This window comes from Sapajus apella, unplaced genomic scaffold (assembly GCF_009761245.1).
Source record: "Sapajus apella isolate SASKATOON/1434 unplaced genomic scaffold, GSC_monkey_1.0 scaffold49, whole genome shotgun sequence".
In the NCBI taxonomy this organism is placed as follows: Eukaryota; Metazoa; Chordata; class Mammalia; order Primates; family Cebidae; genus Sapajus; species Sapajus apella.
This window is the reverse complement of record NW_022436989.1, coordinates 5,463,228-5,490,312: the sequence shown is the minus strand read 5'-3', so window position 1 is coordinate 5,490,312 and position 27,085 is coordinate 5,463,228. Positions and strand designations below refer to the sequence as shown.

Below are 27,085 nucleotides of genomic sequence, written 5' to 3'. Positions count from 1 at the left end.
TCACAGGTGTTCTTAAACTTGGGAATAATGGAGAGAATTAAAGGAGTTCATAAACTTAAATGAGAAAAAAAATCACAATATAATTTTCACTAACCTCTAAGTGATGCTTAGCATTTCTTTCAATTATAAATATAGGCAAAAAACCACAGTGGTATTAGCTTTATTGGTGATTTTTGTCATCAGCAGAGATTACATTATAGTTGCTACAGGTACCTCAAAACATCATTTATGGTCATCACTACTTCAAAATTACTGAAGTCATTAAACATAGAACAATAACATTTTATTCAATGTTAATAAAGAACCATAAATTACTCTATTACTTTCAAATATTTTGATAACCGAATTTCAATATAATTGGATTTCTTTGTAATTCTAAGTATTTTATGACATGATGGTCAAAGGGATCTACAGTACCAAGAAATGAACTCTGCACTCTTTAGCAGAGCACTGTACACTATGCACAGCACTTTCCAGTACATGTTATATCACTTGAGGCTCACAAAGTTCTTTTAAGGTAGGATTTATCTGACTTTATCATAGTCTCAGAGAACCTGAATGGCTTGCTCATAATCACACATTTAGATGTAGCTAATGCAGGACCAGCTCCAAGCTTTAGTGCTAATTTCCATAAAGCCATTTGTTTTTACCTACATGGACTGAAGAACGAAATAACTGTTACCAGTGATAATCAAAGGTGAAAGTAGAGATTTTTCTTTTAGCTTTTTTAAGAGGGAGAAACTTACAAAACCTACCACTGATATTCTTGTTTTTTGAGAAACATTTCATTTCAATAAGACATTAAAGTTTTCCAAGTTGCATCCATTGCCCATAAAGTCAATGTGGCTACTTCCACAGGGAAGGTTTTGGAATGACAGAATCTTGTTAAAAGTATATGTGCAAGTTTCTGCAACTTCAAAGTCCAAAGGGAATACAAAGTAACTTAAAAAAAAAAAAGAGCCAAGGAGGTCTGGCTACACTACCCAGGCTGGTCTCGAACTCCTGAGTTCAAGCACCTCCCACCTCAGTCTCCCAAATAGCTAAGATTATGGACACGTGCCTGGCTTAAGGTAATATTTTTTAACTTATGTAAAATGCAAGTTTGAAACGCATTAGTAATTATACAAAAAATTAGATTTAAAAAGAGAATTAAGTTGAAGCTTATGGATCAACAGAAGCAATTTATGGTCAATATAAATTTTGTAAGAAATGACAGTTCTTCCTCATTTATTTATCAAACAAAAAGGTAGTAAGAATGCCAACAAATATTTACTGATTCCCATTATGTGCCAGGCACTGTGCTAGGTCCTAAGGACCATAACAATGAAGAAGCAGATGGGTCCTTGTCCTCAAGAAGCTTAGAATAAAAAGAAGGCACCATTATAATACAATGAGTACATTATAAAGCTTCATATTCCTTAACTCATTTGATTTGCACAATCACTCTGTAAGAGAAGTATTAATCACTGTGTTTTATAGGTGAGGAAGGAATGAGGTATAGGAGAAGACATGTCACTATTTTTTTGGCCAAGGTCACAAACATTAAGTGCCATTACTAGATTTTTTTCACTGTCATGCTACATCTCACGTGATCACTCCATATGTAATTGTTTAAAACATTAAGTGTTGATGTGATTCTTTTGAAAATGTGTTTAAAGTGTTCCCTTATATAATAAAGCAAATTCTTGCAATTCCCCAAAATAAATGAACTAGAATGAGAAACAGAATAACCAAGCTTAATTAGATAAAATACAGATAAGCATCAGTTTATCCAAAACTATTTTTCATTAAGGTTTTTTTATGCAGACAGTTTGTACAATGAAGCTTCTAATATTTGTGAAAAATGGTATGAATTAATTAGAAAAAACATGGACAACAGCAACCTCAACATGTGATACAGTAAAATATATATTAAAATGAGCTTTTTTTTTTTTTTTTGAGAGGGAGTTTTGCTCTTGTTGCCCAGGCTGGAATGCAATGGCTCCATCTTGGCTCCCTGCAACCTTCACTTGAAACCTCCTGGGTTCAAGCCATTCTCCTGCCTCAGCCTCCCGAGTAGCTGGAATTATAGGCACCTGCCACCACGCCCAGCTAATTTTGTAGTAGAGATGGGTTTCTCCATGTTGGTCAGGCTGGTCTCAAACTCCCAACCTCAGGTGAACCGCCCACTGTGGCCTCCCAAAGTGCCGGCATTATAGGCGTGAGCCACCAAGCCCAGGCAAAATGAGCAATTCTTAATGTATACACAACATACATTGTTTATGTAAAAACCTAATAGATAGTTTCACATTTAATTCCATTTATTATAAAATTTGGATAAGAAGATAGTACCAAAGGAACAAACTATAAACAAAGGGTTAAGTTCCATAACATTAGTACTATTCTTTCTGTTTTCCCAAGTGTCAGAACCACTGATTGGATTTCAACAGTTTTATAGAAATAAGTATGCATTATTTAAGAAACAAAGGTGAGATACCATAAGAAATGTTCTTTAAGTCATAAAGTTTATAATTTTCTTACATAGACTATCTCAGTCACAATGCTCTTCTTTTTTTTCACTGAAGGGTTATATACTAGAAAAAACAATTGTACATTTTTGGTATACTGGAAGATTAAAAATCAGAGTCCTAGTGATATGCCCAATTTAACATACAACCTTTGCAAGATTATATATTACAACCACAGTACAAACTATCAGACTTTATTGATTTAAACTGCCAATAAAACATTGTTCCAAATTAGCTATTTAAAAATCTGCCTTATTTTTTAACAGCACATTAGTTTTCAAAAGTTTTTACATGCAACTAGCTTTCCAAAGGATATACCCATGAACCACTGGAATTAAATTTCCTTTGGTATTACCGGAAAAAAGCAACTGGTGGGCTATTAATGAAGTACACTAGCTTTAGAATCCTAAAATTGAAGCTAATGACAGCAAGTTTAAACTCCTGTTACTTGAACATTGGCTAACAGATCATAACTCTAATGACTCAGCTTTTAAGAAATAATTTAGTCTAGCTTGTAAATGACCAGAAGTGTTAAAATGTAAAATGAGTTTTAAGGAGAGACATTTAAGGGTCATTCCAGAAAAACTCATGATTTCCACACTACCTAGAAGAGTTTAGTAAGGAAAAAAAAATTTTGTAAGAGGAAAAAGAGGATATCAGCTGAAAGTTACTCAGGAAAACTGGAAAAGAAAATAAGGAGAAAAAAAGACTGAGGTCAGAGCCGGGCGTGGTGGCTCACGCCTGTAATCCCAGCACTTTGGGAGACTGAGGTGGGCGGATCACGAGGTCAAGAGATCGAGACCATCCTGGCCAACATGGTGAAACCCCGTCTCTACTAAAAATACAAAAAATAGCCGGGCATGGTGGCACGTGCCTGTGGTCCCAGCTACGAGGGAGGCTGAGGCGGAAGAATCGCTTGAACCCAGGAGGCGGAGGTTGTAGTGAGCCGAGACTGCGCCACTGCACTCCAGCCTTGCGATAGCGCAAGACTCGGTCTCAAAAAAAAAAAGACTGAGGTCAATTATTCTAAGTGAAGTAACTCAGGAATAGAAAACCGAATACCATATGTGTTCACTTACAAGTGGGAGCTAAACTGTGAGGATGCAAAGGTGTTAAGAATAATATGAATCAGCTTTTAATCCTTGTATAAATTACGAACTCATTTAGAACATAGGCTACATGTTTCAGGCTTTTTTTTGTCTCTCCAACGGTGACACATATGGTCAGCTATTCATAAAAAAATATGATTTATAATAGGATGCACCAGGGAAACTTAATCTGAATAGAGATCACGGTAATGAGATATGGGAAGAAGAACGCAGAGGAAATTAGCAGTCTTTCTTCTTCCTAATTCTTTGCAATGATATAAAAGCCAGTAAGCCAAATAATAAAGAGCCATATTAATTTTAAAGAGTGTATCAGGCCCCAAAATTTCAAAGACAGGTATAAAGTAAAAATTCATAAGCATGTGGCTAAAAGCAAATTTTTAAAGCATTTTATATTTCCATAGGTAGAAACAAATCTTGTTTCATTAAGTATTTGGTTTAGCTTATATTCTTCCTCCTAAGTGATTAGCTCACTTATGCTCTCCCCCTCTACCTCAAATAAAACAAGTCTAGTGGTTTAAGGTTTGCAAGGCATCGGAAGAAAAAAAACCCCGAGATATTAGCAAATTAACTTCACTTCATTTAAAATTCTCATTACTTATACAATGCGAGAAAAAGTATACTTGTAAGAAACCCTGTAATAGAAAACAAAGGGGGTGAAGTCAAGAAGTACAGGAATGCACGCAGCAACTGGACCTATGAAACAGGACATGTAAGGTTTTTACTTTGTGGTCATCTGTGTGTGAACAAAAAGTTCTAGATGCTCCCTAACCAGTAAAGATCAACTGTAAATCCCCTATCTAGATGCAATCCAGATGGAATGCTCAGTATCACTGGCTACGAAGCACAAATACTTAGCAAGGTCAAAGAGATACCTGAAGTGAAATGCTGTCTCCAAATAAAAGAGACTATTCTTATTACTACACTGCCTACAAATAAAAATACAGTATTTTTATTAGTACATAAAAAGTACTCAGATGTGCTTTAAGGTGATAAGGCTATAATTAAAAAAAATTTATGGCAGGGCGCGGTGGCTCATGTCTGTAATCTCAGCACTTTGAGGCTGAGGCAGGCGGATCATGAACTCAGGAGTTCAAGACCAGCCTGGCGAACATGGTGAAACCATGTCTCTACTAAAAATCAAAAAAATTAGCCAGGCATGGTGGTGTGTGCCTATAGTCCCAGCTACTTGGGAGGCTGAGGCAGGAGAATCGCTTGAACTGGGGAGGCAGAGGTTGCACTGAGCCAAGATAGTGCCACTGCACTCCAGCCTGGGCAACAGAGCAAGACTCTGTATGAAAAAAAAAAAAAAAAAAAAAAATTACATAGCTTGTAAGTACTTATATCTACATTTTCCCCTGAAGACTTTTCCTGGTTTTGGCTCATCATTCAAGGTTATTTTTCTCAGCTGATAAAAGCAATGAACAAAACCACATTTATGCTATTCTGCCACATAACCGGCCCTCTTTCTTTTTCAGTAGACAGCATATAATTTTAATTTAGCCTTTGGCTTGTTGTGAAGCCACATCTCATCTTCAGTTCTTCTTGACATGCCTTTCATATAGATGTGTTACCACTGTAAACAGCTCAAGCTGATCCTAAGAAATTCACTTAAGGTTTCCTAGAAATGTGATTCGTATCAGTTCTGTATTTTAAACCATGACTTTCAAAATGAGCTAAAATATTGTATAATAAAACCAACATATGCAGGTATGAATATAAACAAGCAACACTGACTTCCATATATGGATCCCTGAAATGTTTCATTATGGATGATCATATCTTATACAGTGAATAATGCAATTATGATAAAACAGAAATAGAATTTCTCACATCCTAACTTTTTTCAAAAAAATTAACTGTAGCTAGGTAAAAATGGGGCTAAGACAAGGAATTTCTATGGAAACGTTTTTAGAGTTTGACTTAAAAATTTTCAATTTGGAATCTTAAACATTTAAACTATTCAGGGCCTACTGATAATGGGCTAGATATCTTTTGGGCACAGTGGCTCACACCTATAATCCCAGCACTTTGGGAGGCTGATGCATGACTTGAGTTCAGGAGTTCAAGATCAGTCTGGTCAACATGGTGAAACCCCATCTCTACTAAAAATACAAAAAGTTAGCCAGGCATGGTGACATGTGCCTGTAGTCCCAGCTACTCAGGAGGCTGAAGCAGGAGAATCATTTGAACCTGGAAGGTGGAGGTTGCAGTGAGCTGAGATCACGCCACTGCACTCCAGCCTGGGCAAGAGAACAAGACTCTGTCTCAAAAAGCAAGCAAACAAACAAACCAACAACAACAACAAAATCCAAAGGAGACATAGACAAATTTGGGAAGATTCCAGGAATCATTTATTCTACAAAATTTATTTGGTATCGGCTGGGTGCAGTGGCTCATGACTATAATCCCAACACTTTGGGAGGCCAAGGTGGGCAGATCACTTGAGGACAGGAGTTCGAGACCAGCCTGACTAACAAGGTGAAACCCCGTCTCTACTAAAATTACAAAAAAATTAGCCAGGTGTGGTGACGTGAGCCTGTAATCTTAGCTACTCAAGAGTCTGAGGCATGAGAATTGCTTGAACCAGGGAGGTGGAGGTTGCAGTGGGCTCACATTGTGCCACTACTCAATCTGGGTGACAGAGTGAGACTCCGTCTCAAAGTAAAATAATTGAAAAAATTTATTTGGTATCTACAAAGCAATGGTTATAAACGATACCATGATCTCACAGTACAATAAAGAACAAAAAGTCCAGTCCTTAAGAGGCTTAAAGATTAATTCATGTATTGATTAACTCATATATTTGACTTGCATACCAACTATAAGGAAGGTTCACAAAAAAAGTTTCCTAATGATAAGGAAAGATCTTTCTTTTCCATTAGCGGAAACTGTCAGTTACTAATTTATTAGATGTTAGTGGCATTTTGATTCAATAATATAAGACCTTAATGAAAAAAAATTGGCATACCCCATTCCTTATGTAACGAAAGTATGGAGAACTGGAGGAGAGTTACTCCGAGCCAAAAAAAGGTTTAGGATGCGATAATAATGAGTTGAAACTGGAGGTTTCTTTTGGGCAGCACGGGCAGTGAGTGGCCTGATTAGAGAAGCAGAGTCTGAATGAGGTACATGGAGTCTACTTCTAGCCATCAATGAGATAGAAATTTAATTTTTTAAAGTCATCTCCCATTATTACCAATGCAATGTTTATCACTACAGGTAAGTTATATTTGGTAAGATGTAGAAAGTCTCTAGTCTCGAAACTAGACGTATGAATATGCTTCAAATAAGCAGATGAATTTGCAAATAAAGAGGTAATCAAGAGGTTAACTTTGAAGGTTTTAGCAAACCCATGCTATCTCCACCAGAGACAAAATCAGCAAGTTAAAAGAAGGTGGTCTGAAGTCATCTGAGGGGAAAGTACTTACTGAATAAACAAGACCTGAGACAGCCAGAGTACTTTCAGAGACCTGGGTAGAGACCATGAGGAAGGAATAGGGGAGTTCTAGGGGATGCGGAAAACTCCACAGAAATTGAAGAATCACTGTCGTCTGAACATGTGGGCAGATGTTTTATTTCCCACTCTTGATGTTTGGATCTTACGTAGCCCAACAAAATAACAGGGCCTAGACTTGAGATATTATGAATCAATAAATTATGTCTTAAAACTGACTTAGCAGATATACCTTATTCCCCAATTATGCAGTTTTTATATCCATAGTATTTTCCCCAAAACAAAAAACATTTTGGTATTATCAAAGCTCACCTCCACTCACAACCCTAAATGTAGTATATCCTTCAATTATAATTAAAGGCGTGTTAGCTAAATCGCAATACACAGAAATGCATTATGTCACCTTATAGGCAGTAAGAAAACCCATACCATTTAATTATGACAACTAAATTGGCTCCTACCACAAAACAAGATGAAACAGTAAAATTACAAGTAATTTGGTTTTTCACTGTTAAGATTACCACTCATTCATAACTTTAAATATTTTAGGCTTGAAAAACATAAACCATAGTCTATTTTTAATTGCTTTCAAATATATTTGATCAGTACTCTTTGTACTTGAATTTTACTAATAAATTATGTGTAAAAGATTTAGGAATAATAAAAGCTTTTTGTCTTACAATCCCAAGTGAATTTTATTTGGGGCCAACAAATCAGGAAATGGGACTGGTAGGTGTGTTCTGTGACAGACCTATTTTTTTGAAACAGAGTCTTGCTCCGTCACCCTGGCTGGAGTGCAGTGGTGTGATCTTGGCTCACTGCAACGACCTCTGCTTCCTGAGTTTCAACGATTCTCCTACCTCAGCCTCCCGAGAAGATGGGATTACGGCATGCTCAGCTACCACACTCAGCTAATTTTTGTATTTTTAGTAGAGACATGGTTTCACCATGTTGCCCAGGCTAGTCTCAAACTCCTAACCTTGGACGATCTGCTGGCCTTGGCCTCCCAAGTGCTGGGATTATAGGCATGAGCCACTGTACTCAGCTGAAACATCTATTTAATGATCATTTTAATATTAAAAAACTGATCACTTATATACCACTGTTTTTATTATGAGAACAAAAAATTTCTTTAATAATTAAGTTTGTACTGAATATCTGAACAAAGCATTGGTTGGGATTCTTATGCACAAATAAGGTAAGCCTAGCATTTTATAAACTGTAGGAATGTAATAGTGATTCTGAAACTCCTATATCTGGACTGTCATAAATTTAAATGTATGAGATGTGCAGAAAATGGAAAGCTCCAAATAAAGTTCTAAATATAATTATAAGCCACTGTTTTCTCTGTATCCTTCTTATATATAACATTTATTGATTGCTGACTGTATGTCAAGCACTAGATTAAGTATGTGCAACAACTTGTCAACTCTCTCAGGCTGGCACCATTATGTCCATTTTACAGATGAGATCACTAGAGCACAGTTAATTAACTCACCCAAGGTCACACAGACCTTGTGGTAGAGCTGGGTTTGACTCTCAGACCAAGGATACAGTCTCAGTCCAGAGTCCATATGCTTCACCATTCAGCTACACTGCATCCCTGTAATTGCGGTTATCCAGCAGCATTCGCAGTTCCCTCACCATTCCCTGGTGATGCCATCTACTACCATGGCTCCAAGTATTTACTCTTTGCGAATGACTCTACAACTATGAGTCTAGTTCTTATGGCTTCCTATGTTTCACAGCCACGGTTCAATTGTCTGCTAGATTTTTTCATAGGGCTATCCATTAAGCATATTGGTGTCAGTATGACCAAAATACAACCTACCTTCTTTTTCTATGCCTTTTGTGTTCCCTACTCTCACCAATCTCCCATCTGATCAACCATGGAACCATTTTAAATTCTGCCTTACTATTCCAGCAATCACCCAAAGCTAGGCCTTTTGTGCCATAAAGCCAAGTTGTGAATACAAAGGAAAAGTTCTTGAATTAAAAGTGCTACTCTAGTGAACACAGGAATGATAAGAAAGCAAACAGCCTAATGCTGATATGGACAAGTCTGAGTGGTCTGGATAGAAGGCCAAACCAGCCACAACATTCCCTTAAGCCAAAGCCTACTCCATAGCAAAATCCTAACTCTCTTCAATTCTGTGAATGCTGAGAGAGGTCAGGAAATTGCAGAAGAAAAGTTTGCAGAGGTGAGTCCATGAGGCGTAAGGAATGAAATCATCCCCTTAACATAAAAGTGCACAGAGAAGCAGCAAGTGCTATATGGAAGTTGTATCAAATTATCAAGAAGATCTAAGATAATTCATTAAGGTGGCTATAATAACAACTGATTTTCAATGTTGACAAAACAGCCTTTTTTTTGGGAAGAAGATGCCATCTAGGACTTTCATAGCCAGAGAGAAGACAATGCCCAGCTTAAGCTTCAAAGGGCAGGCTTGCTCTCTTGTTAGGGGTTAATGTTAGCTGGGGACTTTATGTTGGAGGCCAATGCTCATTTTTCATTCCAAAAGTCATAGGGCCTTTAAGAATTATGCTAAATTTACTCTGCTTGTGCTCTACAAGTAGAACAATAAAGCCTGAATTATGGCATATTTACAGTGTGGTTTACTAAATATTTTAAGCCCACTATAGAGACTTACTGCTCAGAAAAAAAAGATTACTGCAAAATATTACTGCTGATGGACAATGCACCTGGTTACCCAAGAGCTCTGATGGAGATGGACAAGGTGATCCATGTTGTTTCCATGTCTGCTAACATCCCTTCTGCAGCCCATGGATCATGGAGGTGCGATCTCGGCTCACTGCAACCTCCGCCTCCAGGGTTCAAATGATTCTCCTGCTTCAGCGTCCCGAACAACTAGAACTACAGGTACGTGCTACCATGTCTGTCTAATTTTTTGTATTTTTAGTAGAGATGGGGCTTCACGGTGTTAGCCAGGATGGTCTTGATCTCCTGACCTTGATCTCCTGATCCACCCACCTCGGCCTCTCAAAGTGCTAGGGTTACAGGTGTGAGCCACTGTACCCAGCCCATTTTGACTTCTAAGCAGAAAATGTATTCCTTTATTTAAGAAATACATTTTGCAAGACTATATCTGCCATAGGCAATGGTTACTCTGATAGATCTGGACAAAGCAAACTGAAAATCTTTTGGAAAGGATTCACCATTCTACATGCCATTAAGGACATGTGTGATTCATGGAGGAGGTAAAAATACCAAGATTAAGAATAGTTTGGAAGAAACTGATTCCAAACCTCATGGATGACTCTGAGGGTTCAAGACTTCAGTGGAGGAAGTCACTGCAGATATGGTAGAAATAGCAAGAGAACTAGAAGAACTAGAGTTAGAAGTGGAGCCTGAATATGGGACTGGATTGCTACAATCTCGTGATAAAACATTAACAGATGAGAAGTTGCTTCTTACAGATGAGAAAAGAAACTAGTGTCTTGCAATAGAATCTACTTCTGGTAAAGCTACTGTGCACACTGTTGAGATGACAACAAAGGATTCAGAATATTACATAAACTTAGTTGGTAAGCCGGTGGCAGGGTCTGGGAGAACTGGCTGCAATTTTGAAAGAAGGTCTACTCTGGGTAAAATGCTACCAAACAGCCTCACATTGCTACAAGGAAATCTTTCATGAAAGGAAGAGTCAATTTATCTGAAATTTGAAAATAAATTTTCTCACCCTAAGCAAACTTATCACAGCCCTATAGAAACGTTAAATATCAGCATTTCTTTCCATATTTTCTATCTTTCCTTCCTCCCACCACCCTCCTTTTTTTCTCCATATAAAATTAAAATAACAAAAAAAAACCACTTCTCTGGCTTTGAGATGTATGGCTGGAAAGTATATCTTAAAAAATTAAAATCCCAAAGGCAAGTTTTATCAGCATAGTGCTACTGACAAACTAGAGAGATAAGGCATGGTCACTGGAGGTTAAATAGCCTAGCCTTAAAGTCCTGCCATAGATAATGTAAATATACATTGATAATAATAACACAATGCACATAGCAAAATGGAACCAAGTGAAAATACAGTGTACAGCCCCTCTTCCCTCTTCCCTTTGTAGTACAATTCTTTTTTTTATTTGGGGGTAGGGAAGTGCATTTGGCTCAGAAGAAGGTTTTCAGTCTTTCTAGTTTGGGGCAGAGGGACCTTGAGAGGGGAAGGAGGCATCTAGACATATAGGCACCCCTGGATCTTGTGTAGCTGGACATCTTTTTCAAGGTAAGGGGGAAAATGATGAGACAAGAGCAAGACCTGTTGTTGTTGCTAGCTATGCTCAGACACACAAAAAATGTGTCAAGATGTTCTCGCTACAAGCATTTTGTTGGCCCATAATGACCCATGGATTCCAAAGCATATATATATACCTTTCCTCTAACTAGAACAACTGGCTTAACATGTTTCAGTAATTAGTCTCCTAAAAAGCCATTTGTATGACAAAGCAAAAATGTTTTAAGCAGCACAATGAGATTAGAAAGGCATGTTCTCTCCAAGAATAAAAGCAATGACAAATAAATAGTCTTTAAAAATAAAAAAAAAAACAAACATTATATTAAACTAATGAGCCAGAAAAAACACAATTCACAGAAGTCAATGAAATAAAGAACAAAAAAGATGAACATTAAGATACAGTAAAAGTTTGTTTTTTTTTTAAAGCATCTATGAAATATGTATAAACTCTTATAATGATCTCAAGTGCACAACTTCAAGATTAAGGTCTTCAAGACAGAAGTAAGCTTAGTATGTACACAGTGAAAATGTTTAGGTAACATATGGTATACTGTAGTAAAATTTAGTATCTCACAAACTTTAAACAAAAAAATCCTTATATTTTAACTACTATAGCATCTGTTGGGTGTAACCTCTCTTCAAAGTTCAACCATCGTTATTAATTAAAAATCACATCTGTAGCATAAATTTTTTTTGTACATAAAGGTTATAATAAACAGATTTATTTAATCTTCAAAATAATCATACGCTGATTTACTTATTAAAGGGTTGAACTAACCATATGTAATGAGATCATAAAAGTATGAGTGAAAATCTGCCTATTCTGAATCTCTCCAGAGAACATTAGCAACACCTCTAACAGGTATACTATTACATCTTTGGAAGTTTTAAGGAAAGTAATCAGTAAATTGTCTGCACAGTTCTTAATTATATAGATCTGATACTGACTGCCTTTCAAAGTTACACTTATTTATCACCATCTTTAAAAGAAATTCTTAAAAAGGATAGAGAAAAGACAAAAATAAATTAATTCTACAATAGGTTAGTAGCACTGGCATTAAAAAAAAATAAGGAAAAAAGCTGGGTAGACAGTAATACAACTGACTAAATGGAGTTCACAGTTATCTGTGGATTTCAGTTCTTAAGACTATTAGTAAAAATCAAGTACAAGCTAAACTTTGTAACCAAGTTGTCATGTTCCTAGAAATTTTCATTCCTTAAAGATAAGTCCTGAGAACCAACCTGGCTATCTCTTCTCGATGAGCAGTCCAATCTCGGATATAGTCTTCCTGCTCTTTAATCCGGTGCTTGAATGAAGAACTAGTAGGCATTGCTGATCCAGCGCTCTGCAAGCGAGTGGTTTTCAGGGCTGGAGAAGTACGTAGACGGGTATGTTTAGGGGAATTACGGTTTGATCCAAATTCATCTTCTGAGGTGGAAGCATAATCAGTAGGAAAGCGCCTCCATCTTGAATTTACTAAATTAGTTTAATTATTAAAAAAAGAATTATTATGTTATCATTTAAAGGAGGTAAAATAAAAGTCATGACTTCAAAACACCATGAGAGCGTACACACAGCACAATTTTCAATAACTGACATACACATACCTCACAAAAACCATAAATCTACTACTCCTTAGAGATAGAAACATTACACTTCGGTGAATTAAAAACAATGAATAATCAAAAACAATTGAAAGACCATGTTTTCCATAGTGTGGTGAATAAACATTCAGATGAAAAATTTCACTAATGATAAACAACTATGCAAGCTCTACCCATTGATGTCTAACTGGAGTGCTTTTCAATTGCAAATATTTCTGATTTGAGTGAAAATATGAATTTTTTTTTAAAAAAAAGACAGTAACAACATCAACGACAACAAAAATAAAAACAAGGGAAAAGATTTCCTCATGCCACATGGACTTTCAACATGGAGATGGTAAAAACTCTCTTTTCCCAACATACAATTGTGCATAATTCCAGCTGTGGAAATTATGCCTTTATGGCAGAAAAAAAAAAAAAAAACATTACCTCTGTCATTCAACATCCTGTTATGCTATGGTTGGAAAAAATCTTTTTACATGGTAAAAACACAACAAAGCATCTTCAGTACAACTCTCTGCTGCTTTGACACTGAAAGCATATGGTGAAAATAGACAATCTACAAAAAGCGAAACTCTGCAAGCTTTTGTCACAACCATTGACACTGAAGGCACAGGAGATACTGTGAAGAGTCACATTAAAGAAAGTGGTAATCACTTTCTTATTTACAGTTAGTAAAGACATTTAAAAATGATATTGCTGACACATTTAAAAAATCAAGACAAATTAATGCAGACACTTTACTACTGTTAATATGAGAATCAAACATACAAATAATTTGTGAAGCATAAATAGAGGTAAAAAAGGGAGATAATGGCTAATTCCTGGTAAACTTCGCAAGGGCAGGAACCATGTCTGTTTAATCCAATAATATATACCTAGCACTCAGCAAAGTGTTGGCTAGCAAATATTCAACAAATATTTTTGAAAGAAAATGTAAGAATTCTTGGATGTAAACATTTACTTTTCCGAAACCTAGTGAAAAGCATTAAATCTTGTTGTTTAAAGTGATAAAACTTTAGTATCTTTTTCCTTTTTAATAGAAACTGACCCTAGGCTACATAGATGAGTGAAATCCAGAATTCTTCCACCCTCCTCCACTCAAATTTTATACCTTTTATGTCTTTTCCTCCAAAAACTACATTTCTACCAGGGCTCTCTAAGGCTGAGGTGGCTCTCAGATAAAACTGGCATACATTGCCACCAGAACTGGCTTAAGAAAAACAGAGAATCCTATAATGAGAAATATGCCATAAATTTGAGCCTGCTGATTGATTTGTCCTTATTCACACTCCTATTTGGAGATTCTGATGTTTGGAACTAGATTCATAGGCATGAGACAATGAACATATGCAGAAGTTTATGGCTCTCTGTAAAAGTGTATGCAAATGCATACACTAGGTAATTAAGCATAGATTTTTTTTTTGAAGAGGAGCTTAAATATAACTTCTGATTTTAACATTGTAAAATAATTTATTAACATAGACAATACTTTTACCATGGTGAAAATGTACTCATTTCTAGATATATAAAAACTTTCATGAGTTGCAGTGATCCTGAGACTTGAAACCAATTTTAGGAAAAGTTTAGGAACAATACTAAAGAGGTCTAGAAAAATATTAGAAATACGGCAGACAAAATCAGTAGTAGTGTAAGCAAATCTGTACTTTTCAAAAAAGCATTTCATTAAATGCTAAATGGGTTTATTTTGCTCTCTTACAATATAGTTCACAAATAAGAAAAAATCATTTATTATATCAAATTTCCTGATTTTTTATTAGGAAACTATGGTCACCACACACAGGATTAGAAACTAGAAAGAAAAGAAATTAACAAAGAGCTTTAATAAATTGCAGAATATATGAAACTGTAATAAGTATGATAAAACTAAGACAGTTAATTCAGAGATAATTTAGAAAGAATGGCATCAATGGCTGACATATTTCATGGCAGACTACATGAAAGCAGAATGAGAAATTGAGTACCAAGTGCTAATAATATATGTTAAATGTCAGGTGACCACATATAAGTAGAGCCAGGCTAGAATTAACTTTTAATAGTCTGAGCTTAGGTTCAAAACACAATTATATTTTGAGGAAAAGAAAGTAAAAGAAAAACTTCTTTTACACAAACTTTCCATCTCTTGTCACAGGCCGGTCCACCTAGAAGTCTGTAAGAATAGTAAAGCTACTAACAATATCTTTTAAAGGCAATCAGGGGCCAGGCATGGTGGCTCACACCGTAATCCCAGCACTTTGGGAGACTGAGGTGGGTGGATCACAAGGTCAGGATATCAGGATCACCCTGGACAACATGGTGAAAACCCGTCTCTACTAAAAATACAAAAATCAGCTGCATCTCAAAAACAAAAACAACAATAAAAAAGCAATCAAAAGAATAAAGCATATTTTAAAAACTAAAAGGTAACATCTTTAGGTATGTTCTTTTAAAACTGAGACAAAAACTGGATAAAATAATTAGCGTATAGCATAGAAGTAAAAATATGACTAAAATCATTAAGAGCTCCCTTTGCCAGTGGAAAACATATCACACGTGGTGTGCTAAGAAAAGCTCCAGCTACCCCTGGACACACAGAGTCTGTGTAACAAAAGCAGCAGAGCGGAGACTGAGTGAAATGATGGCTACTGATGGAGAAGGGACTGGGAAAGAGTTCAATGGTAGGGCCTCTAACCTGTTATTTTTCTCAAAGAATTTATTTCAAAACTTTTTGCTTTCTTAACATTTGCTTCCAAACTACAGCAGCTATCCTTTTTATTTTTTCTAAAGAAAATTCCCTATCACCTGTTAATTAACACCAAAGAAACTTCAAGTTAAAATACTTAAAATTTCCCCTCAAATCTACTTATTTCATAGAATTTTAGAACAGAATGACCTTTGACAAGAGTCTAAATTCTTCCATTGACAGAGAAGAAATAGGCCCAGAGAGGTCTTACCTTGCTAAAATCAAAGTATAAGCCAGATCTATGGACTCCCAGAGTTCAAAACTCATTCTTTGAAATTCCAAGTGTTATACAAATTCTACATTTTTGTTTCCAGTAAGATTAAATTTTTTTTTTTTTTACACTCCAGCCTGGGATACAGAGTCTCCCTCTGTCACCCAGGCTGGAGTGCAGTGGTACCTTCTCGGCTCACTGCAACTTCTGCCTCCAGGGTTCAAGCAATTCTCCTGCCTCAGCCTCTGGAATAGCTGAAATTACAGGCACTGCCACCATGCCCAACTAATTTTTGTATTTTTAGTAGAGATGGGGTTTCACTATGTTGGCCAGGCTGGTCTTGAACTCCCTGGCTTCAAGTGATCTGCCCTCCTTGGCTTCCCAAAGTGCTAGGATTACAGGCATGAGCCGCCGTGTCCAGCCAAGTTGTTTTAAAAAGACATCCTAAATTTCTCATGTAATGATAGTTTTTCTGATGCCTATCTGTGCTGAAGAAAAACTTTCTTTCTTTCTCTTGAATTTTATTTGGCTTAAGTAACAATTTATAAAAATAAATTTGATTTTATTAGTATATTATTAGGCTCATTTGACAGGTTGGTATTAATAAGGCATTTAATGATAATAGATCATTAAATTGAAATTCATATTATAGGTGTTGGAAATGCCAATCTCTAAGAAACTTATTGGTTAGTAAAGGCCTAGACAGCATATATATTAAAATGAAAGTTCCAAGATGGGCTTAATTTATCTTGCAGCTAGAGCTACAGCATTCATTACAAAATTTATTTTCATTATAAAATGGGCAACATTCCTTCTTGTGTTGTAGTACTAACCTACTACATTCACTACAAAAACATACTAACATCCGTGATGTCTAGAGAATTAAAAATGAAAAAAAGAGTTGTATCATATTTCTGTGAGTGTTCCAATTTCTTTGTTGGCATTAAAACATACAAGTACAGATTTTGCACACACACTTCAGCAAACACACATTGCATCTTCATACTACATCAGAATATTTTAGTGGAAAATTACCACAAATATCTTTTGCATGTATATTTCTGAGCATTCAGCAATAAGATCACTTGGGGAAAAAAACTGACAATGCTCTGTTTTGGCCTTTAACCTGGAGAAAGAGTTAATTTAAGCAATGCATTTCCAACATTTAATTTCTACTGTCTATAAATTTTGAAGATCAGAATTAAAAAGGGAAAGCAAACAGTCTAAAAAAAATAAGGATATTAACAAATGTTTTTATTTTCTAAAATGTGCACTTAAAACACAATGAAAACCAAGTGTTTTATTTTGATGATTCAAGGTCTTTAAATTTAAATCTAGCTTGCAAAAATAAATCTGGATATTTCAGTTACAACTTGACACTAAAGAATCATTGAAGTAATTTTTTTTTGGGGGGGAACTAAACTCCTAGAAGCAAATTACATCAGAGAAACATAACTCTTCTCTTAATATTGCTAAATCTGAGATTTCCAATCTTCTGTTTTTATCACACATATTTCTTTAAAAACAAAAAACAACTTTTTTTTTTTTTTTTTTTTTTTTTTTTACATAGAGACAGGGTCTCACTGTGTCCCAGGCTGGAATGTAGTAGTGTGACCACAGCTCACTGCTGCAGACTTGAACTTCTGGGCTCAAGCAATCCTCCAACTTTGGCCTCCCCTAAAATACTGGGATTACAGGCATGAAACACAAACACTGTGCTGGCCTAAAAGTATTTTAAAGACACAATCTAAAATATGGAATTTGAAACATTACAGAACTATTTTTACATATCCAATTGGGACAATATCACAGGTGCTAGCTTCATATTTCCAAGGTCTCAAAAATTAATACTGTGCACAGCAACACTGATTAGCATGATTTAACATTCTTTTAAATCATGTTTCAAAAGATAAGATTTTTCTTTTCTTTTCCTATTCAAAATGTTATCATTATCTTAAACAGAAATGTCATAATATCAAAGGCACCTAAATTAGCAAAATCAAACAGGTATGTTTGTTTGTCTGTCTGACTACCTTCTCCATACAGCTATTATAGTATGTTTCCACTGAATGAAAGATCCTGACCACTGTCCAGATAAGATGTAATACTATGGGCATCTTGAGAGAATCTGAAAATACAACCCTAGATTACAATGTGGCTTTAAGCTCATAAGGTGGAATAAAGAATATAAACTGGGTAAAACATCAGAACTGCAAAGATTTTAGTAAACGATACCAAAACCTTTATATTGTATATTGACCTTGCATATGCACCTGATAATAATCCAGTAGATTCTGTCTTCTGGAAGCTTGCACACAAGTAAACACTAAATTATTTCTTAGAGCTAGAATAAATATGGTCGAAAAACAGGCTGGGCATGACAAAATTCTCATTCTGCACCTGCTACAGCCATGTGCACAAGGCAGGTTATTTCTTCTCTTGGCCTCAGTTCTCTCAAGGGAATAACCCTCCTAACTCTAAAATTCCATGATTCTAATTATTTAATATACTGCTATTAAGTATGAAAAGACCAAAATCATATACCTCAATTTGTCCTAGGGAATTTCATACACAATTCAAGGTTCTTTTTGGACACAGAAAATTGAACATTTATCAAGTTCTGTATTCAAAGCAGCAGAAATGAAATTTATCTTTATAATAGCAACTTGCAGTTGTTTCTTAGACTTGCTGAAGTAATCATATTTAGCCTGCATCTCAAGCCTTGTCCTAAATATCGAGGAATAAAGCCACATCACGTGTTAAGAGGTACTCCAAGCTACTTGGTAGCATGTAAATTACGTTAAGACAGGAGAATATATACATGTCTTAATGTACTTAAATGGAGATGAGGTGATAAAACAAGGAGGATAGCAGGAGAATTTCATCAGGAAATACAGTATAGAAATGTGAATTGAAGAGTTAGAGCTATAAGCAACAAAAGAATAAAAATCAACCAAAATACAGTGGTTAGGTTAAAAATATTTGGCAATAAATTTGTGAACCGCCAGCCAAAGCTTCAAGTATGGAAATGAAGACTGAGGTAATAAGGAAAATGGTGTCTATGTTTTATAGGAATCATGATTATATGTTATCTGGCTTCAGCCTACATCCATTCCTACCAGAGACAGTGACCATCATTACCAAACCCACTGACCAGCAAAGAGAGACAGGTGAACGGAGTGGAGGAGAACAGCAGTAAAAAAAGGAAGAAAGGTAAAAAAGTATCGTATGCAAAGTACCGTTCCTTTTGGGTCTCGTAGGATACAGTGTGGTAGATGTAAACCAATCAAAAATAAAAAGATGAGATTTCACATCAACTTCCTCTCCACTCTTAAGACTTAGGGCTCACTTAGATGTCTGCTGACTGAAAATAATCACCCATCTTCAAGTCTGTTATAACAGATGCTCTCCTACATTGGCCTTTTCAGCCACACCCTCATATGAAGCTCATTATGAAGTAATGAGAGCATGCTTACAGGATACAAACAAATATCCACCTCATCACTCTTTGGTCACACACGTATCTCAATGGCTTCAGCTCTGAATACCAAGTATATAAGCAAACAAATATAATGATAGTAGTTAAATTCTGGTGGAAAGTGAGTAGTTTTTGTAGTTATTATATTCAATTACACCTAATTACTAGAGTTAAATGATATAACAGCACTTTGTGAGATAATGCTTATAACCAGTAAAATTTCTATAGCTCGTTTTGGCCAGTATATGCTGAGTGATTCCCCAGGAATCCATCTTCTTCCACTGAAATAAATTAAGGATTAGTTTTCACCTGCTCCAACTATAAACAGATTTAACTTTAAAAAATATAGGTAAAGGATGAGAGACATTTCAAAATAGGTAAGAAAAAAAAAGAACAAAATATTGATTATTTCACTTAACTCTGAAAGGAATAATAAAGCATATACTGCTTTTCTTCAAGTTCTTAACCGCTTTGAATTGTGTAAGGATATTTAAAGGTTAAATACATGCTTTTAGAAGCACAATGTTAATTCCTATTATTTAAACCAGATAATTCCAGATAATCTAATTTTGACACACAAATCCAAATATATCACCAACTGGAAAATTAAAACTGCTAAATCTGCTCAATGAATTCCTAATTTTTGAAATCACTATTTTGCCCCAGGACTTTAATTGGAAGTATATATAACTTCTGACTTTTCTATTACTATGCTAAATAAAATTATTTCATAGAAAAAAAAAACCCCTGTATAACTTTTCTTTTGAATAAGTATCTTGGGAAGACAACTAGAAACTTAATTTTTTAAAAAAAGGTACCCCAAAATATACAACATGCTAATGCTATTAGAAATCTGGATCCAATTTACCTGAAGCAGAGCCATGAGCTGAGGTCATACTTTTGACCTTGGAGTCTGAGAGTCGAGAGATACTGTTAGCTCTAATTCTAGGAGAAAATTTATCTGATGGTACTAATCTGGCTCCACTTCTAATGATGGCTTCTGCGGTCCTCGAAGAGGCACTACTTCTAGAAATTGTTGCTTCAGAGTCACTACGAGCTGACAGTGAGCCAAGTCGTGTTCTACGAGGCTGAGCCAATAAATCAATCCGAGAGATGTTGCGCCTTCCTGTGGGAGGTTTTGATGTAGAACTTGTTGTGGATACTTCAGAAGCCACAGAAGCTTTGTCAGCATCGGCAAGTTCACTGTCTGAAGCTTCACCAAGTCGTGCTCTGCGCAAGAGGGAAGTCCTGGTAGGTCGTGGCCTTGGAAGAGTGGTGGATTTACTGGATGAACCAGGTACTACAGGAGAAGTCTTAGATTTCATTCCTTTACTTCCTTCCAGTTTGGAATGTACATGCTCATCAGCTGAGGTAAGTGGAGTCCGAGCATGAGGTTTACAAGAATAAGTTTCTTGATCAGATGACATAATATCAGAGATAGCAGAATGAGGTACACTGGAGGTTTGGTCATCATCTGTTAAGTCCACTGAAGGCTGTCTTATTCTCCCACTAGATTGAACAAATTTACGACCATCTGCTCTTGAACCCACATCTGTGGAACGACTTTTTGTTTTCTTTTCAATTTTTTCCCTAGCACCTGAAGATGATGCTTTTGTAACATCTTTGGAAGGAGAACCTGTGGAACACCTATCTTTATAGAGGCTAGTGAAACTCTTTCGCTTTTGGGTAGACTTTCTCTCAGTTTCTCCAGTAACCAGACTGATTGTACTAGCTGTATCTACATCAGATTCTGGTGAAATAGAATTGTCTCTATTATAACTGGGAGTATCTGGTCCTTCATCAGTTTTATTATCTTCACGTAGTTTAGCTTCTAGAAAAGCCATTACTGCTTCTGTGTCTTTTAGAATAAGGGTTGTGTCCATACTAGAATCAGGTTCCAAACACTCACTTCTTTCCCGTATCCTACTTGCAGATGTTAATGCTAAAGAAGAAGGAGTAGAAGTATTCTGTTTATTTATATGGGGGATAAGTTCTATGGGTATGTTTGAGCTGGGCTTTTCTATAGTGAAGCTCCCTTGTCGCACTAATGACTTGGAGGATTCCTTCTTGTCTCCTCCCTTTGGAATCTGAGTTTTCAGAATTTCCTCGGCTTTTCTTCTCTTGCTCTCACTTTGTGCTACTCTTTCTCCTTTGCTTGTAGAATGTCCTGAAATTTTTTCTGGAGGTTGTGATTCTTGTTTAAAAGATTCTTCCCTACATTTATCTGTCTGACCTGAAACAGTTTTGGAAGACAATTTAGTAGGTGTCCACTGAGCCTCCTCCCTTTGTTCTTGCTGTTGAAGTTTTGCTAATGTCTGCTTTACCAAAGAAGCTTCCTTATCAGTTTCATTTTTCTCCTTTCCAGGAACAGAGCTACCCAAGTGAAGCAGGGTTTTATTATCTCCACCAGTTTTGAGAGTCTCTCCATTCACTGCCCTGTTCATTTTACTCAAAGGTCTGTCAGTATCTTGTTTATCTTTCTGGTATACCTGTGTAGGTGTTTCTTTCTCCTGAAGTTCTGTGTCCTGTTTTTCTCCTATCTCTGACCTCTGTGTTATAACCTTTGCTCTGGGGCTCTCAAGACACTTTTCTTCATTTGGAAGCTGGGGAAGAGTTCGTCTCCTTCTCTCTCCCTGGCTAGTCAAGGAAGTTGCAGAGCCAGTACTTCTCACTGTCATGCCAGACTCACTGATCTCTGTCTCTATAAAATAAAAAACACAAAGAAGCAACTAATTAAGACAAAAGATGAAAATAAAAGGAGCAGGAGTATCATACAGTTGTCTGTCAGTGTCCACAAAGACTGGTTCCAGATCCCTTCTTCTCCCAGGATACCAAATTCCAAGTATGCTTGAGTATCCTATAGAAAGTGATGTAGTATTTGTATATAACCTACTCACACCCTCCCATATACTTTAAACCATCTCTAGATTACTTATAATACCAAATACAATGTAAAAACTTTACTGTAAATAGTTGTTATACTGTATTGCTTAGTGAATAAACAAACAAACAAAAAAGTCTGTACATGTTCAGTAGAAATGTAATCACTCCTTTTTCCCCTCCCAAATATTTTCAATCCTCAGTTGAATTCAGATGCAAAACCCACTATTACAAAACCTATGCATACAGAGGGTCCGCAATATTACATTAGACTTTGAGATGTAAGTTAAAAATGACTTAAGTATAAAAAGCAAATGAGCTAACACTGTGACTAAGTAGTTTAAAAAGTAAGTACAATTTCAAGCTGCACAAATAAGCAATTCCTAGAGGAGTTAGGAAGGACAATTGCATGAGATAAAAAGAAGAGTCATCTGATCTTTCATATATTTTCTATTTACTGACTAAATTATACATATTTGTGGCATACAACATGATGTTTTGATAGATGTATGCCATTATGCAATGGCTATGTCAAGCTAATTAACGTATCTATTACCTTACATACTTATCTTTCTTGTGGTGAGAACATTTAAGATCTACTTTCAGCTATTTCAAATATACAATGCATTGTTATTAACTATAGTCATAATGGTATATAAGGGTCATTCTGATCTTAAACTTAAATATATTGCTATTCTTTCCTCTTAATGCATTTTATAGAAGGAAAGTTCTCTGTGCTCATTCTCACTTTTGTAACTTTCCATCCTTGAGGTTTGCTCAAAAAACCAGAATCTAACAATTACAGATTTATACAGAGAATGTCTAATAAATATTGTTTATTTTCTATATTTTCAATTACATAGTAGAGAAGAACAACATACCTAGTTTTTAAAAAGCATTAGTATCCACTTGAAGAAAAACAATTTTGGATTTAAGTAAAATTAAAAATACAGAACTTTAACAAGATTTTAAAAATAATCTATAGCTGATTTAAAGAATTTTTAAAATTATAAAATAGCAGACTTTTCATAGTTAGAAAATGGGAAAATTTTATAAATTGAGGGATTTTTAAATTATAGTCTTCTGGCTATTAAGCCCACATACGGAAATACACAGTCCCTTTCTTTTTTATCAAGTAAGTAGAAGCCAATGAGAAAATATATATTTTGATTTTTCCACGAGAGAATTTAAGAACATTTAAGAATTTTCTTGACTGTTAAAAATGGAAAGTATTTCTGAGAAAAGGGAAACATCTTTTCAGGGAAATGTAAATTAACATATAAAGCTTCCTAATCTTTTAGGGATAAATGGAGAAAAGATACTAGATATAGCTTCTCTGGGTCTTTTTTTTCTCTTTACAATCTTAAAAGTTTAGTTTTTAAATATCATATCAATACAATGGTTATGATAGAGGAAAATACTTCCTGAACTGATATTTAACTTTCATTTAGTCATTAATCATGTTATATTTTATTTTGTTTCTTCTTTCATATGTCTTATCTCCTTAGTGCTAACTGAAACATTTAAAATGTAATGCTACTTTACCCTTTTGTATTTTTCTAGTATTTCTCATACTGCCCCGCTCTTAATATATATTCAATATGTTTAACAAAAACATTTTAGGATTTAAATGGGTTTACCAGCTTATTTAAATAAATTCATTTAGAATATGATAAAACAGAAATGAAACTATGAAAGCTAAGCGGTCTATTATTTTTTACAACAAGGGTAGAATTCTGCTTTTCTCAGAAAATAGTAAATGACTTCATGATAAATTTTTTGGTAAATTTATCTAGCCTTCTGTCTGGTTTGTTTCCTAAACATAATTTATATGAAACAAATGATTTTCTTCCCTCCAAAGAATTTCTGGTAATACTGTCAATTACTTCTAGATTCTAACATAAATAAACGATGTAGCTTTTCTAGTACAATGCTATGTAACTTCCTCAAATACTTCTAATACTTACAAAATTCTTAAAACAGATTTTTGGGGTGCCACAAGCCTGAGACAAAACAAATTTCCATTTTCAACAAGAACAAAATTAAGATAACAGATAAAATCCAGCTACAAAATTTCACTGAAGGTCTTTTTGTTTTTAACTATAAATGAGTATTTATTTTTCAACTTGGGTAAGTTTTTAAATTTTTTATTGTAAGTTGACAATTTATAATTGTAGATATTTATGGTGTACCAAATGATGACTGTAAGTACAATGTGAAATAATTAAATCAAGCTAGTTAGCATATGCATCAACTCGAACAGTTAACATTTTTTGTGGTAAGAACATCTAAAATTTACTCTTAGCAGTTTTGAAATGTACACTACTATATTATTAACTATATTCACCATGCTGTGCAATAGACCTCAGGGGAAAAAAAAAAAGCTTCTTCCTCCTAACTCAGATTTTGCACCTTTTGACCATCATCTCCTCATCCCCCTTTCAGGGGCTTATTTTTAATTAGGAAACTAATGAACAAATAATGAAATCCTTGGAGGCATATGATTTCATTTTGTCTAAAAAGCCTTTATATTTCTGTTCACGAAAATATAAAAGGTAATAAAAATCAGACTACATAGATTTGTAAGATTATTCCTTTTCATTAAACGTATGACATAAAGAAGGCACTCAATATGTTTTATTTATGAATAAAATTGTTTAGACCTATCTTCACCTTATTTTTAACTTTTAATTTATATGTATGAAATATATATATGCTTAATCTATATAGGTAATATATATACACATATATATATGCTTCATTTACAAATTATTTCCTTATCTTCACTTAAGATTATACTTTAATGATAGCTGCATTGGTCAAAATCAGCATATCAGAAAGAGTAGGAAGAATTTTCATTTAAAAGTAAAAACACAACATTTAAAAATCATTCTTATTTTCAACAGCAGAAATTTACAACTAAAAGGAAAAGTGCCTTGGAATGAACTATCAAATCCAAGCTGGTGTCTGTCCATCTGTCTGTCCTTAGGAAGTTCTGACTTATGAAGTCCACAAAGTCTCTTTAAAAAGTTTTATCACTCTGAATTTTTCCCCTGCTTAAAATCCCTCAAAATATAAAATGTCTAATAAAAACCTGCTTTTTATTTATTAAAAAATTCATATATCAGCATGAGATCAGCATATGAATATGTTTATTAAGGTTTAACTTACTTTTTACTATATAGATTTGGCTTGTCTTTTATAATAACAACTGATATATGATTCACAAAAAAGCAGAGAAGGAAACAGTAAGAGAGAAAGAGAGAGAAATGGAGAAGGAGAAGAAAAAAGGGAAAAAGAATGAAAGGGAGAAAGAATGAAAGGGAGAAAGAGAAAGAATACCATTCTCTAAAGGAAGAGGTGCAGAAAAATCCATTATCCTTTCTTCTTGATCATGCCTTGTATGATTAGCAGCCAAACTAGCCCACTGTGAAACCCAACGTTTGCTTCCCGATGAAGATGTGCCTTCCTAAAGGAGGAGAAAAATAAGAAAGTAATGCAGCCTGGTCATACTGGAGTCTCATGAGCAAGAGCTTCATTTAGTCACATTAACTTATCATACAAACCCATAATAAACCTCACCTTGCTATATCAATTATTAAATTTTCTCTTACATAAAATAAAAATTCTCTAGAAAATAAAGATTTTCTCTGAAAAAAAAACAAAAAAAAAAAAAAAAAAAAATCTAAGTCACTAAAAATGACATCTCTCAATGAAAATCCAAGACAAGCCAAGGCTTCATATGAAAACCGTAATGACAAGCAGGGAGTGGAAAGCTATGACAAAAACTTTATTTTGAACTAGATTTTATTAAAAGTGTCAGATTTGGGGCGGGCGCAGTGGCTCATGCCTTTAATTCAAGCACTTTGGGAGGCCGAGGTGGGTGGATCACAAGGCCAATTTTAACATTAATAAACAAACACATGGGTCTATTTACCTGTATGTAAAAAAAAAAAATCTTATTTATACTTCATACAAATGTAACATTTAATTTATATTTATTTATACCTTTAGATTTTCTTCGATTTGTATTTTATATTAATTTATATTTGTATATTACAAATTAGCTCATTCCTGAGAGACAGTATAGCATAATGAGTCAGAGAACGAAAGCTTCCATTGAATGTTAGCTCTTATTATCTGAATAAATAATACTTCTTAGTTTTTTTCTTTTTTTTTTTTTACATTTCTTTTTGACACAACAATGTGGCATGAATTTCTAGTATCATTTCTGATAAAGGTAAAAAGCATTTGTTAAGTGCATAAATCTCAGGCAAGTACTATGCTGGATGCTTTACATACTTCATAAAGTTCTCTACAAATAGATTTTATCAAAAATGCCATTTGTGTAGATGAGAAAACAGAAGATAAGACAGAAGTGACTGATTCAAAAGCTCTGAGCTAAAAATGGCAGCTGAGTGAGGCCTTTCTGGCTCTACTATACATACTGACTCTGTAACTATCTTAACTAAGCAATCCTTAATTAATTTCATATTATTCTAATTATATCCTGGGCTATACTGTATTTACACTTACTGTGGTATATAAATCGTATCTATCAGAAGTACCCAGGTACATGTTTCTTGGTATGATATACAGGAAACATATACTTCCCAAGAAAGTATAAGCAGCATATGTTTCTTGTCTTATCTTATAATGCCAGTCAGAACCATGAGTATACAGTTCATTAACTGCTTATTGAAAGGTAATATTTTCCTCATCAACAAAAGAGTATTTTTAAAATCTAATAAAAACTAAAGTTGAATTACTGAAAAATTGCTTTAGGCTTTCATTAGAAAATAAATTTGTAATAAGTTAGTTTTTAGAAGCATTTTACAAGGAGAT

At 34.8% G+C, this 27,085-nt stretch overlaps 1 protein-coding gene and 1 long non-coding RNA gene across 10 annotated transcripts in view; one reads left to right on the top strand and one right to left on the bottom strand.

Annotated features, from left to right (window-relative positions):
- The window catches only part of CEP170 (centrosomal protein 170), a 127,227-nt gene that overhangs the window by 18,192 nt on the left and 81,950 nt on the right, over nt 1-27,085 (bottom strand). For 5 of the 9 annotated variants that reach the window (XM_032242395.1, XM_032242394.1, XM_032242389.1 and 2 more), the window contains 3 exons: nt 25,583-25,709; nt 20,229-22,061; nt 12,566-12,800 (listed from right to left, as the gene is read on the bottom strand). In XM_032242395.1, the coding sequence (XP_032098286.1) occupies nt 12,566-12,800; nt 20,229-22,061; nt 25,583-25,709 (2,195 nt within the window). The remainder of the gene's footprint in view (nt 1-12,565; nt 12,801-20,228; nt 22,062-25,582; nt 25,710-27,085) is intronic. The other 4 variants (XM_032242396.1, XM_032242391.1, XM_032242392.1 and 1 more) reach the window with 1 other exon arrangement.
- LOC116526135 lies at nt 2,375-26,915 on the top strand. Its single transcript, XR_004257986.1, has 3 exons — nt 2,375-2,443; nt 13,572-13,577; nt 26,904-26,915. It is a non-coding gene; the product is annotated as an uncharacterized LOC116526135 (long non-coding RNA).